This window comes from Chelonia mydas, chromosome 14 (genome assembly GCF_015237465.2).
Source record: "Chelonia mydas isolate rCheMyd1 chromosome 14, rCheMyd1.pri.v2, whole genome shotgun sequence".
NCBI classification, from domain to species: Eukaryota; Metazoa; Chordata; order Testudines; family Cheloniidae; genus Chelonia; species Chelonia mydas.
This window is the reverse complement of record NC_051254.2, coordinates 17,055,103-17,067,190: the sequence shown is the minus strand read 5'-3', so window position 1 is coordinate 17,067,190 and position 12,088 is coordinate 17,055,103. Positions and strand designations below refer to the sequence as shown.

General features: G+C 47.2%; 1 protein-coding gene across 1 annotated transcript in view; it reads right to left on the bottom strand.

Annotated features, from left to right (window-relative positions):
* Nucleotides 1–12,088, bottom strand: part of MGAT5B (alpha-1,6-mannosylglycoprotein 6-beta-N-acetylglucosaminyltransferase B) — a 177,251-nt gene that overhangs the window by 75,351 nt on the left and 89,812 nt on the right. Inside the window, exons 5-8 of the mRNA XM_037914627.2 lie at nt 7,610–7,683; nt 4,137–4,307; nt 2,701–2,865; nt 1,682–1,851 (exon numbers count right to left, since the gene is read on the bottom strand). Coding sequence (XP_037770555.1) covers nt 1,682–1,851; nt 2,701–2,865; nt 4,137–4,307; nt 7,610–7,683 — 580 coding nt within the window. The remainder of the gene's footprint in view (nt 1–1,681; nt 1,852–2,700; nt 2,866–4,136; nt 4,308–7,609; nt 7,684–12,088) is intronic.

Sequence of the window (12,088 nt, the reverse complement as noted above, 5' to 3'; positions counted from 1 at the left end):
CCCCTGCATCCTGCAGCCACTCTAATACCAGCTATTCTGGGGGGCTTTTTCTGGAAAGTTTCTAACTGCGAATGAAATCTGAGTCTGAAACAACCAAAGGGAGACTTTCCTGTGTTCTCCTGGGCCAGACCCCTGGTAAGCTTCACCTCCCAGGGCCTCCTAAGGGGTCTGGCCAGAATCTTTCCCTAGAGCGAGGTTAATTCAGAAACCATAAAAGGCCTCATTTGCTAATTTACACTAATTTTACACCGATGTAATTCAACCAGCTTCAGTGGAGTTACTCCTGATTTACACGAGTATGATTTACTCCTGATTTAGACTTGGACCATCGTCTCTCTGCTCTACACACCTCTGTGCACTAACCCCCGCTGTCCTCTCCCGCTATCTGAAGGACATGATGCAGGGTTGGTGCTTGAAGGAGGAGTGGCTAGCTCCTGGGGGTGAACCTGGAGCAAGCCTGGGTGTTGTACGTAACCAGACTCACAAGAGTGACCCTTGGACGGAGGCTGGCTCCTCTGCCCAGTGCAGGTGGAGGGCAGGGGAAAGTGAGAGAAGGGGAGATGCTGGCATGGCAGGGAGCTGCTCACCAAGAGCCACAGGGACCGATGATTAGTGCTAGGGTAATACAGGGGGCATATCCTCAGCTGGTATAAACTGTCATGGAGCAATGGGAGGTAAAGCTCACCAAGGGTCTGACCCAGGAGTGTACAGGAAAGTGCCCCTTTGGTTTATTCCATTGGAACTATTACAGTTTACACCAATTGAGGATCTGCCTCTGGATGTCTCCAGCCCTGTCTGCATTGGGGATATCAACCACTGGTGCCCAGTGTAGGGTTGTCAGCTCTCCAGGATTGTCCTGGAGTCTCTAGGAATTAACAATTAATCTTTAATTAAAAACTCTGTCATGTGACGAAACCTCCAGGAATACGTCCAACCACAGTTGGCAACCCTAGACCAGCCATGGTGCAATTGTATCAGTGGAAAGCCCTAGTATAAACTACTATAAGCCGGGGTTTGCAATGCAGCTGCTCACCCCTGCTGGAAGCCAGGATGAATTGCACTAGTGCAAACCATGGCTTTGCTTGTCTGCACTAAGGGTTTACAGTGCTGAAATCAGGACGAATTCCCAGGCAAGGCCTAAGTCAGCACACATAGCGTCATGCTTTGCAGAGTCTTTCATCCGACAATCTCACAAGTCTTCACTGAGCCTCATGATGCCCATGTGAGGGAGGTAGAGAGTACTATAGCCATTTTACATATGGGGAAACAGAGGCACAAAGAGCTGGAAGCAAATGGACCAAGATAACACAATATGTCTGTGATAGCTGAGAATAGAACCCCGGGGCCCTGACTCCTCATCCTCCAGACTACACCGCTTTCCAGGAGAGTGGCAGGGTACGGCAGAGAGACCTGAATGTGAGGACAATGGGAAACCAAAGTGAAGCGTCTGGCTCCTACAGACATTTCTATGGGCTCTCACACAGCAATCCCAACAGCCACAGCCTAATGGTTCGAACTAACCCTTGGACGCCTGGAGGTACAGCATTCCCGTGCAAAGTGCCAAGGCAGCACGGATTCTTACACACAAATAACAGCCCCTCAGACAATGCCAGCCTGCTCCCAGAGGGGTTCCCACTCTACTGGCTGGGATCATTTCTTTGGGTATCAACATGGCACTTACCTCTGCAGCTCTTTCAAAGAAACCGTGACTTTCAGACTGTGTCCCAGAAGGAAGAGGGCAGCTAAGATATCTGCCCATTGGACCATCTCGCCCAGAGGTCCCCCCTTCAGCACCCTGGGGCTGAAAACATCCCCTGACTCCTCTGTCAGGAAGCCGATGTGAATCAAGATCTAGAGAGAGAAGGAGAGAGGCTGATGCTCTTGTGACCCAGGCAGCATGGAATGTGGCTGTCTAGGAAGCACTCAGACATGAGGATGGTGTGCAACAGAAACTACACAGGGAGCCAAACTCTATGGTCCTCACTTGGGTTTTACTCAGTCTTCACCCAGGCAAAACTCTCAGGCTGATTCTTCCAAACGTGGGTGCACAACTAAATCCATGTTTTGGCATCAAAGCAAGAAGCCTGCTCTTCAGAGGTGGCCAGCTCCTGCAGCCTGCATGGACTTCCATGGGCATTGTGGGTGCTCAGCACCGGTCGGGGTCAGGACCATTGACTGCAGTGGGAGTTTTGCCTGGGTGATGAATGAGAACGTGCTTCAGCATTTGGCCCATGGACTTTAGGATCAGTGACTGACTTACACAAGGAACAAGAAGCCTTGGAATTGTCTGTCTCTACGCTCAGCCTAGTGCAGATGGCTGGAATGCTGACCTGGTCTGCACTTCCCCATGAATGACACCTATAGCCGTCTCCCCAGCAACCTCCGAAGGCACAAGCAGTATGTGGCTACCAAGTCCATACCAGCCACTCAGTCTGACTTTCAGCTCAGCAGAAGCTGGGGGCTGAGGTATTCTGAAGGTAGTTGGGAGACTTGCACATGATCCGATAAGGCCGACCAAACTCATTTCCCCGATGGACACAGGCTAGCCGTGAAGGAGATTTCCGTATATTAAAGTGCCCTTTCCCACCTCATCCCGCACAGCCTCCAGTTTACTGCCGTACCGTTAGTGCAACTGGTTCTGGAGGCAAATGCAAAGGACACATCAGCCCACGACTAATTCTCCCTAAGTTCATCTTTCACCTGTTTTTGATCCCTCCGTCTGCCCTTCAGTTTCTGCGCCAGGCTACGGGTCGCCAGAAGCCACTGGGAGGCCAAGTGCCGGACTCTCTTCTTCATAAAGATCAAGGATTCCTTGCCACTCCCGATCAGCTCAAGGAGGTAAGAGAGGTTGCTCCGAAAAGCTGCCTAGGTAAAAAAAAAGAGCCTGCTTTTTTGGATATGTCTACACAACGAGCCGGGGTGTGAGTCCCCTGCTCGTGTATTCATCCAACCTCTCCTCACACTAGCGCTCAGAGAAACAGCAGTGTAGCAACAACAGTGCGGATAGCAGCGGTGAAGGCAGAGCTGAGCCGTGCTGAGTACAACCCCGTCTGAAACTGGCCTGGCTGGCTCCTTTCCTGGAGCAAGTGCAGTCATCCTCTCGCTGACCTGTCCGAAACTATGGGCAAGGTGATCTGAGCAGTAAGGGAAGGTCAGCCCTTAGGTGTTACACAGAAGGAACTGAACCCTTGATTGGCATCAGCTCCCCACTTTGGCTGTGTCAGGGGAGAGTCAGGGAGAAGAACAGACTTGCGGAGCTAGCATGGGTCTTGGGCCCTGCAGGGAGCGAGGTGAGATTAGAGGAGGCCAGCAGGAGAGCAAGAGAAAAGTCTCGACTTCAGGACAGTCCTGATTTAGGTGGAAGCCTAGGCCGCCCAGCCTATGGCTAAGTGGGACTTCTTCTTGCTGGGCCATAGTCTCCTCCAGAAGTGTCCATGGGACCCTGGAAGTAAATGGACACTCCATTGCTGAAATTACAGGCAGAGCCATGGTGACGGCTGAGAGCTCCAATATCTTCGGGTGAAAGAGTTGGCAGGTGAAGCATTTAAAATCTCCTACAGAGATTACGCCAGAGCAAAACCTCAGTGTCCCCACCCCACTAACTGACTGGGGGCTCCTGACTATCTGCTGACTCCCCCGAGGATACATAAAATCTTTCCCTGGCACTGCAGGCTGCAGAAACTTACATCCATGCATGGAAACATCTCTAAGTGGGCAGCAGTTGATCACTGGCGCCACTGATCAAGTGCACTCAGGAGAACACAGGTCAATGTAAGAGGGCTATGCTAGGAAACTAGTCTCAGCTTTTACTGGAGTGGTGCTACGGCCCGACTGTGATGCTGGAAGAATGCCTAGTGTTAAGGTTAGAGAGAAATGCATGTGTTTGGGGTTTACAGTGCCACAGTCTCACCCAAACAAATGCTAATCGATCTCCAGCCTGGCATGGATGTAGACACCATGCGTAATACAAGGCTCTTTGCACTGATAGACCCCCCAATACAGATTTTCTTCCGGCACCATTTGTAGCTCGTGACCTTTCTCCATCTCTTGCCTGGAGACGTTGAATCCAGCAGCCCACAGAAGAATACACCTAAAGGAGGGCGCTGGGTTGGCACACAGACCCTCACTGCCCTTACCTGCACTCTGGGCGGTGGCTTTGAGGAAGGCATGGCTGCCGTCTGATTTCTCCAAGGCAGCGGAGGACAAAACCACTCAACTTCGCTGAGGTAGATGAGGAACGAGCATTCTGTGCCGTCCACGCCAAAAAATGCATAGCAGGGGTCGGACGTCCACCTGGCCCTCATCCACTGCAAGACAAAGATTAGCAGGGCAAAAACACAGATTAGAGGGGAGAGCTCTGCAAATCCCACTACTGGAGAACTGTGCTTCAGGCATCTTGTGCAGAAATCTAAGGATGCTCTTACTCCACAGAGATAACACTAAGCGGCCACTGCGAACCCTGTCACATGCAACCTTCCAGACCTTTCTACGTGGAACCTTGGGGGCAGGGGTAATAAAATGGAAGGAGACCCACAAAGACTTATACTTCTCACATCAAACAGCACTAATGGCTCACTTCCAAACATGGGCACCACAGAAGGATACACATTTGACCTAGGATTATTAGCCTCCACAGTAAAACTAGGTTCACACAAACACAACTGCTTTGTAATCAGCTTTGCCATAAAAATATAAGCGGGAAAGGAGTGTTGGCATAGACGCCTCAGGTTCTATTTCCGTTCCATCTGCTTTCTTCTATCTACACAACAACAAGATCCCACGGCACTTTCCCATGTGAGTAGGAGTTTGTCACACTATCCTTGGCCATATTTCCTGGGCCATAACTTATGCATAACTGCCATGCTGACAGCCTGGTTTATCCCTACAGTGTAAGTTTCCAGGAACATGTGGCTTGCTAAGGACTGAATAAATCATTCCTTAAAATGTAAATTTATTTAACTATAAGAGTGTAATACTTTGTCCTACCCGCAGGGGTAATGTATAGGACCACGCTTCTAGTACTAGGACTGGCTGGAAAACAAGAATTCTGTTTTGTGAAAAATGTCAAGGTTTTGACATTTGTTATCATTCCACATCGGAATGAAAAATGAGACCTTTCAAAACATTTCATAAAAACCCACAAGAGACCTAGATCTGAATAGCCAATACCCCAGTGTTTAGGGCACTCAGCTGGGAGGTGGGAAGCCCAAGTTTAAATCCCTGGTCTGTCTGTCTCTACTTTTAACCGGAAATTTCATCCTGAATCTGAGAAACCTTCCCAACAAAAGTTGCAATGAAAACAATATGCTTCCACGAAAGTTTCAGTTTTGACCAAAAAAAAGTTTTGTCAAAAAATTCCCATCCAGCTCTTATTAACGCATTATCAGTGATGCATACCATAGAAGGCATTTAACGTTACTGTTGTGCATAAGTATAAAACATTGTCTTTCCAGTGGCATTACTGACATCATAGCCCAGAGCCTTAACTGGTGCAAATCAGTGTAGATCCATGGACAAAGCCACCTACTTGAAATCAATGAATCTATGCTGAGTTACGCCAGCTGAGGATCTGGGCCGTGGTCTTTACAGTGTGTTTGGTCAGGACCTCCTCAGCCATCACACTGGGAAACTAAAGGTCGAACACAGAGAATTTGAACTGACAATGCCTTCTTGATTTGAGGTTACACTCAGCTTTGTCCGGAATATGTGAGGTCTCCAGTGATGCAACCACCAATGCCTGGAACAAGGGGCGGGGAAATTCAAAATAATGATATACCATGGTGCCTCCTTCTTCCTGACCAGTGAACTGACCTCCAGGTTTCATAAACTCTGGGAGAATGGGGAGCCGAGAAGACAGAGATCTACTAGACTTCCCAGAGAGTGATTTTGCATGCAAGAGAATACACGCAGGACCTCAGCGCATACCTCTCATCCTCTAGAATTTGCTTGTGCCAGCCTCTTTCTAAATTTAGCTACAAAAACAAATCCACTCAGGAGACAGGTCTCCATGCCCAATATTTAAAACTCACCAATCATCCAGACAGGAGATCGCATTACTGCTTTTGGTGATTCAATTACAATTTAACCAAGGCATGGAAGAAGATGGAAGAAAATGATGGTTAGCACTGGGAGAATGGATAATGTAACTGCGCTGTCCTATTAATAAGCTCTTTAATATTTTTTCACGTGGACTCAGCAAGGCATAATTTTAAGTGAAGCCTGAAGTAGGAGGCTGGGCGAGCTTTTAATTAGTTTGTGTAAAGTTACTGTCTGCCAAAGCAGCATCCTGCCCCAGGCCAAATGCCAAAGCTATGCTCATGTGCAGAGAGCAAGTTGTGTTAAGAGTTGAGACCAGTGTCACATTACCTTAATGAGATAGAATGTCCTTTGTGATGCCTAAATTATTTCCCAGACACTCGATAATGCTCCAAATTTTTAAAAAAATACATGTGATGGTTCTTTCCCTTACATGGCTTCATGCTTAAATAATTCACCAAGAAATAAAGGCAGGGCCATATTAATCATGGAAACCCAGTGGGCTGTAGACAAAGGATGCCCATCTCTTTGTCCACTCTCAATGAGTTGCTTTGTTCTGTGCCCTCCCTCCACAACACACGAACCACGTGCTCTGCTGCCTGATCCTCTAGTGAACGGGAGCATTATGTTCTCTCCTGTGTGAAGGGTAACTGAGCCAGATATAAGTTTACACAATGAGAGAGAGAGAGAGAATTCTACTTGGTTTTAAAGGGATCAGCAGCCATTTCCTAAACCATCCACCCTTTGGATTGCTGTTTCTCCAGTTTTACCCTGGCAATTGCTTTGCACAGTTGCCAACTTTCACGCGGTTAATAAGCACCCCGACTTTCACAATAAGCTAAAAATCAAGCTAATCCCATTTCAAAACAAAGCCAAAACAAGCCAGTCCCTAAGAACACCAACACTCTATGTGACTAGATTCTCCCGGTGTGCAGTTTGGGACTGTGGTGGGCCCGCTGTGTACCCCTGACTCTCTCTTCCCCCCCTTGCTTGCCCCCCCTTGCCCCTGCTTGCCAGGAGCTGATCAAAAAAAAGAAGCAACAAGCTACAACGAGCAACAAGCCAAAAACTAGCCAACAAGAAACTCACAAGCCAATTAAGCCAAAAACAAGCCCAATTTCTGCATTTTTTTTGCGGGTTTGGTATGTCTGTTGCTTTGTTACCATTGGCAATGGCTTCCATCCAGGTTTTAATTTTTGCCCCAACCATTAAGACCCATTTTTAGAGGAGGACAGTGGAGGGAAAAATTAACTCAGTAGGCCCTGAAGTACAGTAGAAGACACTGCTGTCCATAGCATTATGAAAATCTCTACTTAGAAGGGGAAAGAGGTACCATGCCCATTGGTAGCTGGTGAGCTGATCCCAGGAAGAGGGTTCACAATTTTATTCATAAAAATGGAGATTAACCCAGTCTCCACCTAATGGGAAAGAAGATCTCTATCCCTTCCTGGCTGGCGTTGGGTAAGAGTGTTGTTAGGATGGAAATGGCACCTCTCGCAGCCCTTGGCTTTCTTCTGACCATAGGAAACCACCTCAAAATCAGTTTCGATGTGTCTGCTGTGAGATGACTCACCTCCACTTTTCCAGAGCAGTCAGGGTATTTGGGGTCTCTGGGCACTTCACACTGGTCCCGTCTGCCTTCTATCACTGTGGAAAGAGAATTCAGATACAGGGAGAAGTAGAAAACTTTTAGAATAGTGGAAACTCTAGAACTTGGGGGCAGGACACTGATCTGTGGTCAAGGTTTGCCATTCAGTTTTCACCACCCAAAAATCAATCCTTCCGACTTAATGCAATTGAGCAGCTGTAAGTGGTGCATGTGACAAAGGAACAAGCCTCCTCTAAAACACCCTGCCAGCTTGAATGAGCCTGAGTGAAACTTGTGGAGTAGGGAAATATTCACATGCAGTTATACCCGTTTATAGAATTACTGGAATTTATTGGAACACTGCAAGTACCAGCTCCAGCACAGACACATAACTGAACGTCCTGCTAAAACCCACAGATCAGATACAACAACATAAAAACATAGAAGACAAAAGCTTAACATTGAGATAAAGATACAGCACCACCTGTTGGTGGAGGTGCATTACAATACCCATTTTCCAGAGAGAGAAACTGAGGCACAGAGTGGTAACGTGACTTGCTCCAGGTCACACAGGAAGTGTTGTAGGAGCCAGGAGTCCTGATTTTCAGTCCCTGCTCTAAATGCTAGATCACATTTCCCTTATATTGGCTTTTTTCGTTTGTTTGGGTTGATGCTTCTGTTGGCTTGTATTTCTGCTGTTCTTTCAGCCCAAATTCCACGGCATTTTCTAGAGGGAGAGTGACTCCAGTTCCAGATCCAACCTCTGATCACTCCCTGTACATTCTTTTAATAATCTGTAAATAGGCTTCTGTATCTAAGGCCGTACTCGACAGCCTTCCAGGCACAAACTGTAAAATTGCAACAAACAGTCCCACTGAGCTGTCAAATATAGAGCTCGCCCCTGGGGCTAGTGCTGCCAACACGTTCAGGTCAATTTGTGCTCTCGGAATAGCTTACACACACACAGAGTAGGAGTTCTGAAGCAGGCACTGACAAACAACGCAGAGTGGGTGTAAATCACCAGACCTCCAGTGGGACACATACACTCTAGCAACCTGCCTAGAGAGAGGCCACCCAACTAACTAATGGTGTTATTAGTCCAGGATATATTTTAACTACAGGTGGGTCCAAAGAAGCAATGTGCACTCTCTTTAGGCTTTGGGCTCAGGGTTTGGGTTCATGGCACAGTCGGGGCTGACGTCTGGGTTTGTAGCCTATGCTGCCAAAATCTTCGAAGCTATTCTTGCATGATTTAAGCCCCAAATGGTAGAACTCCTGCAAGAACTGATCTTGGGGAATTTCTGACATCTTGAATTATAGAAGTCTCATGAGACAAGCTGTTCTCATATTTCAGCATTATCTGAAGCAGAAATTCGGCCCCTTCTGATTTTGGATACAATAATCTATCTATCAAGGTTTTTATACTGACACCCCTCACTGCAGGTCACTGAGGACTTTCCAAATATTAAAAATACACAACAGTAATCTCATTTTTTTCTTCCCTGGTAGGTAGGAATAAAATGCTTGAGGGGGGAAGTGGGGGGTACTTATAATGTGAAGGTTAGACTGAAACTGAGTTTGGTATTTAATTCTGAGTGTGATTAGATCCATGGTCATTCCTATCCCTTGTGGAACTGAGTTTCACAGACTAGGTTTTGCTCCTCTGAAGTTCTGTCTCCTGCATGCTCAAGTCTCCCGCTCTTGGGTGATTCAGTAGACTGTCATTGTCCTGAGAGACCAGGGCCTCTTATACACAGTTTCCCTTCCCAGAATTCCTTGCAGTAAGCCTGTAAAACCTACAGGTCTCATCAGCCCTGGGAACTACAACTCCCAGAATTCCTCAAACCAGGGCCTAATCCAGGAACAGGGCAGAGTTGGACCTGAACCCCTTCTAAAAGGGCCACCTAACTTTTTGGGTATATCTACACTACGAGCTAGGGGTGTGATTCCCAGCTGGCACACACGTACTCACACTAGCTCTCATCTGAGCTAGCAGTAGCCCAGGCAGCAGCAGCATGGCCTACGCCCCAAATTGGTACTCGCAGAGTTCGTGTTTGTTTGTACTTGGGGCGACTAACTTGAGCCATGACTGCTGCAGCCCGTCGCACCACAGCTGCACTACTATTTTTAGTGTGCTAACTCGATGAGAGCTGGTGCACATATATGTAAATGAGCTGGGAGTCACGCCCCTCTAGCTCTGACTGTAGATACACTGATAGATAGATAGATGATTTTGGTGTTGTGAGCGCCTGTTAATTAGGAAGTCTTCAAAGATGGCCAACTCATTTTTCACTGAGCAGCTATCAGATGGTAACAAGTTTCAGTCATTACCGACCTGGATCAAATTTGGACTGCCATCCATTATTTATAAGCTGAAGAGTAAAGAGAAGAAACAAGGCGGGGGTGCAATAAGATATGTATAATGTGCTCCGGTTGTTTTCCTTAACATGCTGCCAACACCCAGGCAATTACTCACGCTGTTAATGGTAAATAAGGTCTCTACTACCCCTGTTCATTAGGAATCCTGGCTCCATAATACAGATGGGCATTAAACATTGATATTAGGACATGAACGGACGATATTTTACTGCCCCATCTACACCTCTCCTGGTGTCAGGGGGCCAGCCGGGGCTGTTCAGAGTATTGAGCTTCCATGGCTGGAGGAAGAAATATTAGCAGGATGATAAATATTTCATGCTCCGGGGACGGGCTGACTGCAGGCCAAGGAAGCCAGCACTGATATGCTCTTGTGCCCATCACATTAATCTTGGGTTTTTTTAATCAAGCGCATTTGCAATTTCTAAAGATATGGCTTCGATTCAGCAAGGCAACGGCTCCAGCTTCAAGGGAAGACAAAGGGGCGACAGTGTGATATGCAGTGATCCTGGCTTGCTTTGTTAAAAGGTGTTTATTGAGAAGGTCACTGCAACACCCAGGCAGATCATCACCCTTCTAAGGAAAGCTCTTGCCTCATCCTCTCTCTCTGCTCCTTCCTGCTCCGGGAAGCTCTTTTGAGCTCCACCCCTTGGAGCTGAGCAGCGTGGGGGAGTAGGGCTGTGCAGCCTCTCTTGCAAGCCCTACTACCACCAAACAGCTCAGCCAGCTGGGCTTCAGCTGCTTCAATTCATTCAGATTGCTGCCCCCACCAGCTGCAGATGAAAGACCCAGTGGATGTTCTAGTTGAAATCCTCAGCTGGCTCCACTTGGCCAACTAGGGTTTGGAACAGAAGTACAGGCCAGGTCTCTTTGGCTACTGCTTCCTGATATCAGTTCTCCAGAAGAAACCAAGACCAACTGGGGAATTCTAGAGGTGCCAACTGGAATTTGCAATAATGGCAGGAAGGAGGGAGAGAGCTAAAGAAAGGACGAAAGGGAAAAAAGGAATGAATGGGCAAGGCTTAAAAACAGGAATGTAAGTGCTCGCCCTCAGAAACAAGACAAGGGTTTTGTATTGTGTCTACTGGGGATTATTGTCTTAGGTAGATTAATATTAAATAAATGCATTATAGCTGCCTGATTAAAAATGTCAATAAACGGCATTGGAAGCACAATAATGCATGCCAGGATGTGCATTTGCCAGCCAATGTACACACTCCAGGAGTGTGCTGTGGTATAAATTGCAGCAGAGTACCTTAGCACACCCAGGGCGCATGTAAATGGCCTTATGAACATGCACCATGCCGTGTGTTAGTGCTTACTTAGAAAACCGCTTTGCAATTCCGAATACCGGTGTGACAAGCCGCCATCTTGGTCAACACCCCGGGGATTGAATCAGGAACCTCCGAAGCTGAAAGCATAAACTGCTACAGCTTGGGCTAACATGTCAAGGCTTGCTAATGAGGACTGTAACAGACTCATTTCCTCTGAAGAACAGGCATAGAGGGGAACCTGTAACACGCTCACCAGCGGTTTACATCAGCTTTAGCATATAGTGCTTTACTCATTAATCCCCAAAGTCTCTTAGGCTCTATCCTAGTCTATTATTCCCATTGTACAGGTAGGAAAACTGAAACAGAGAGGTTAAATGACTTGTCCAAGGCCACCCAATGAGTCCAACTGGCTGTCAGAGGAGTGATATCACACCCACATCTGTAGCACCCAGTAAATGATGGATTTTTTGCTGATTTTTTGATAGATGCAAGCTAACCATCTCAGATCAAATAAAACCCCTGCCACCACTGATCTTTGGTCCAAAATGTGAATTGAACCAAAGTAAATAATTTGGGAGATTTGAAATATTCTGATGCGTTTCCTCCATGTTTTTCATTTTTTCTGTGCCTCTGCATTTCCGGCTTTTGGCCAGGCCCAGATCCAGACGGAGCTATGCCCAAATCCCACAAGACAGAGGGTTCCTCCTGGGGTCAGGAGATGATGGCTCAGAGGATCAGTACTAGGAGAGACAGTTTAATTCTGGACCAGCTCACTAGTAATTGAAAGCAACCAATGCTCAGTTGACACCATATA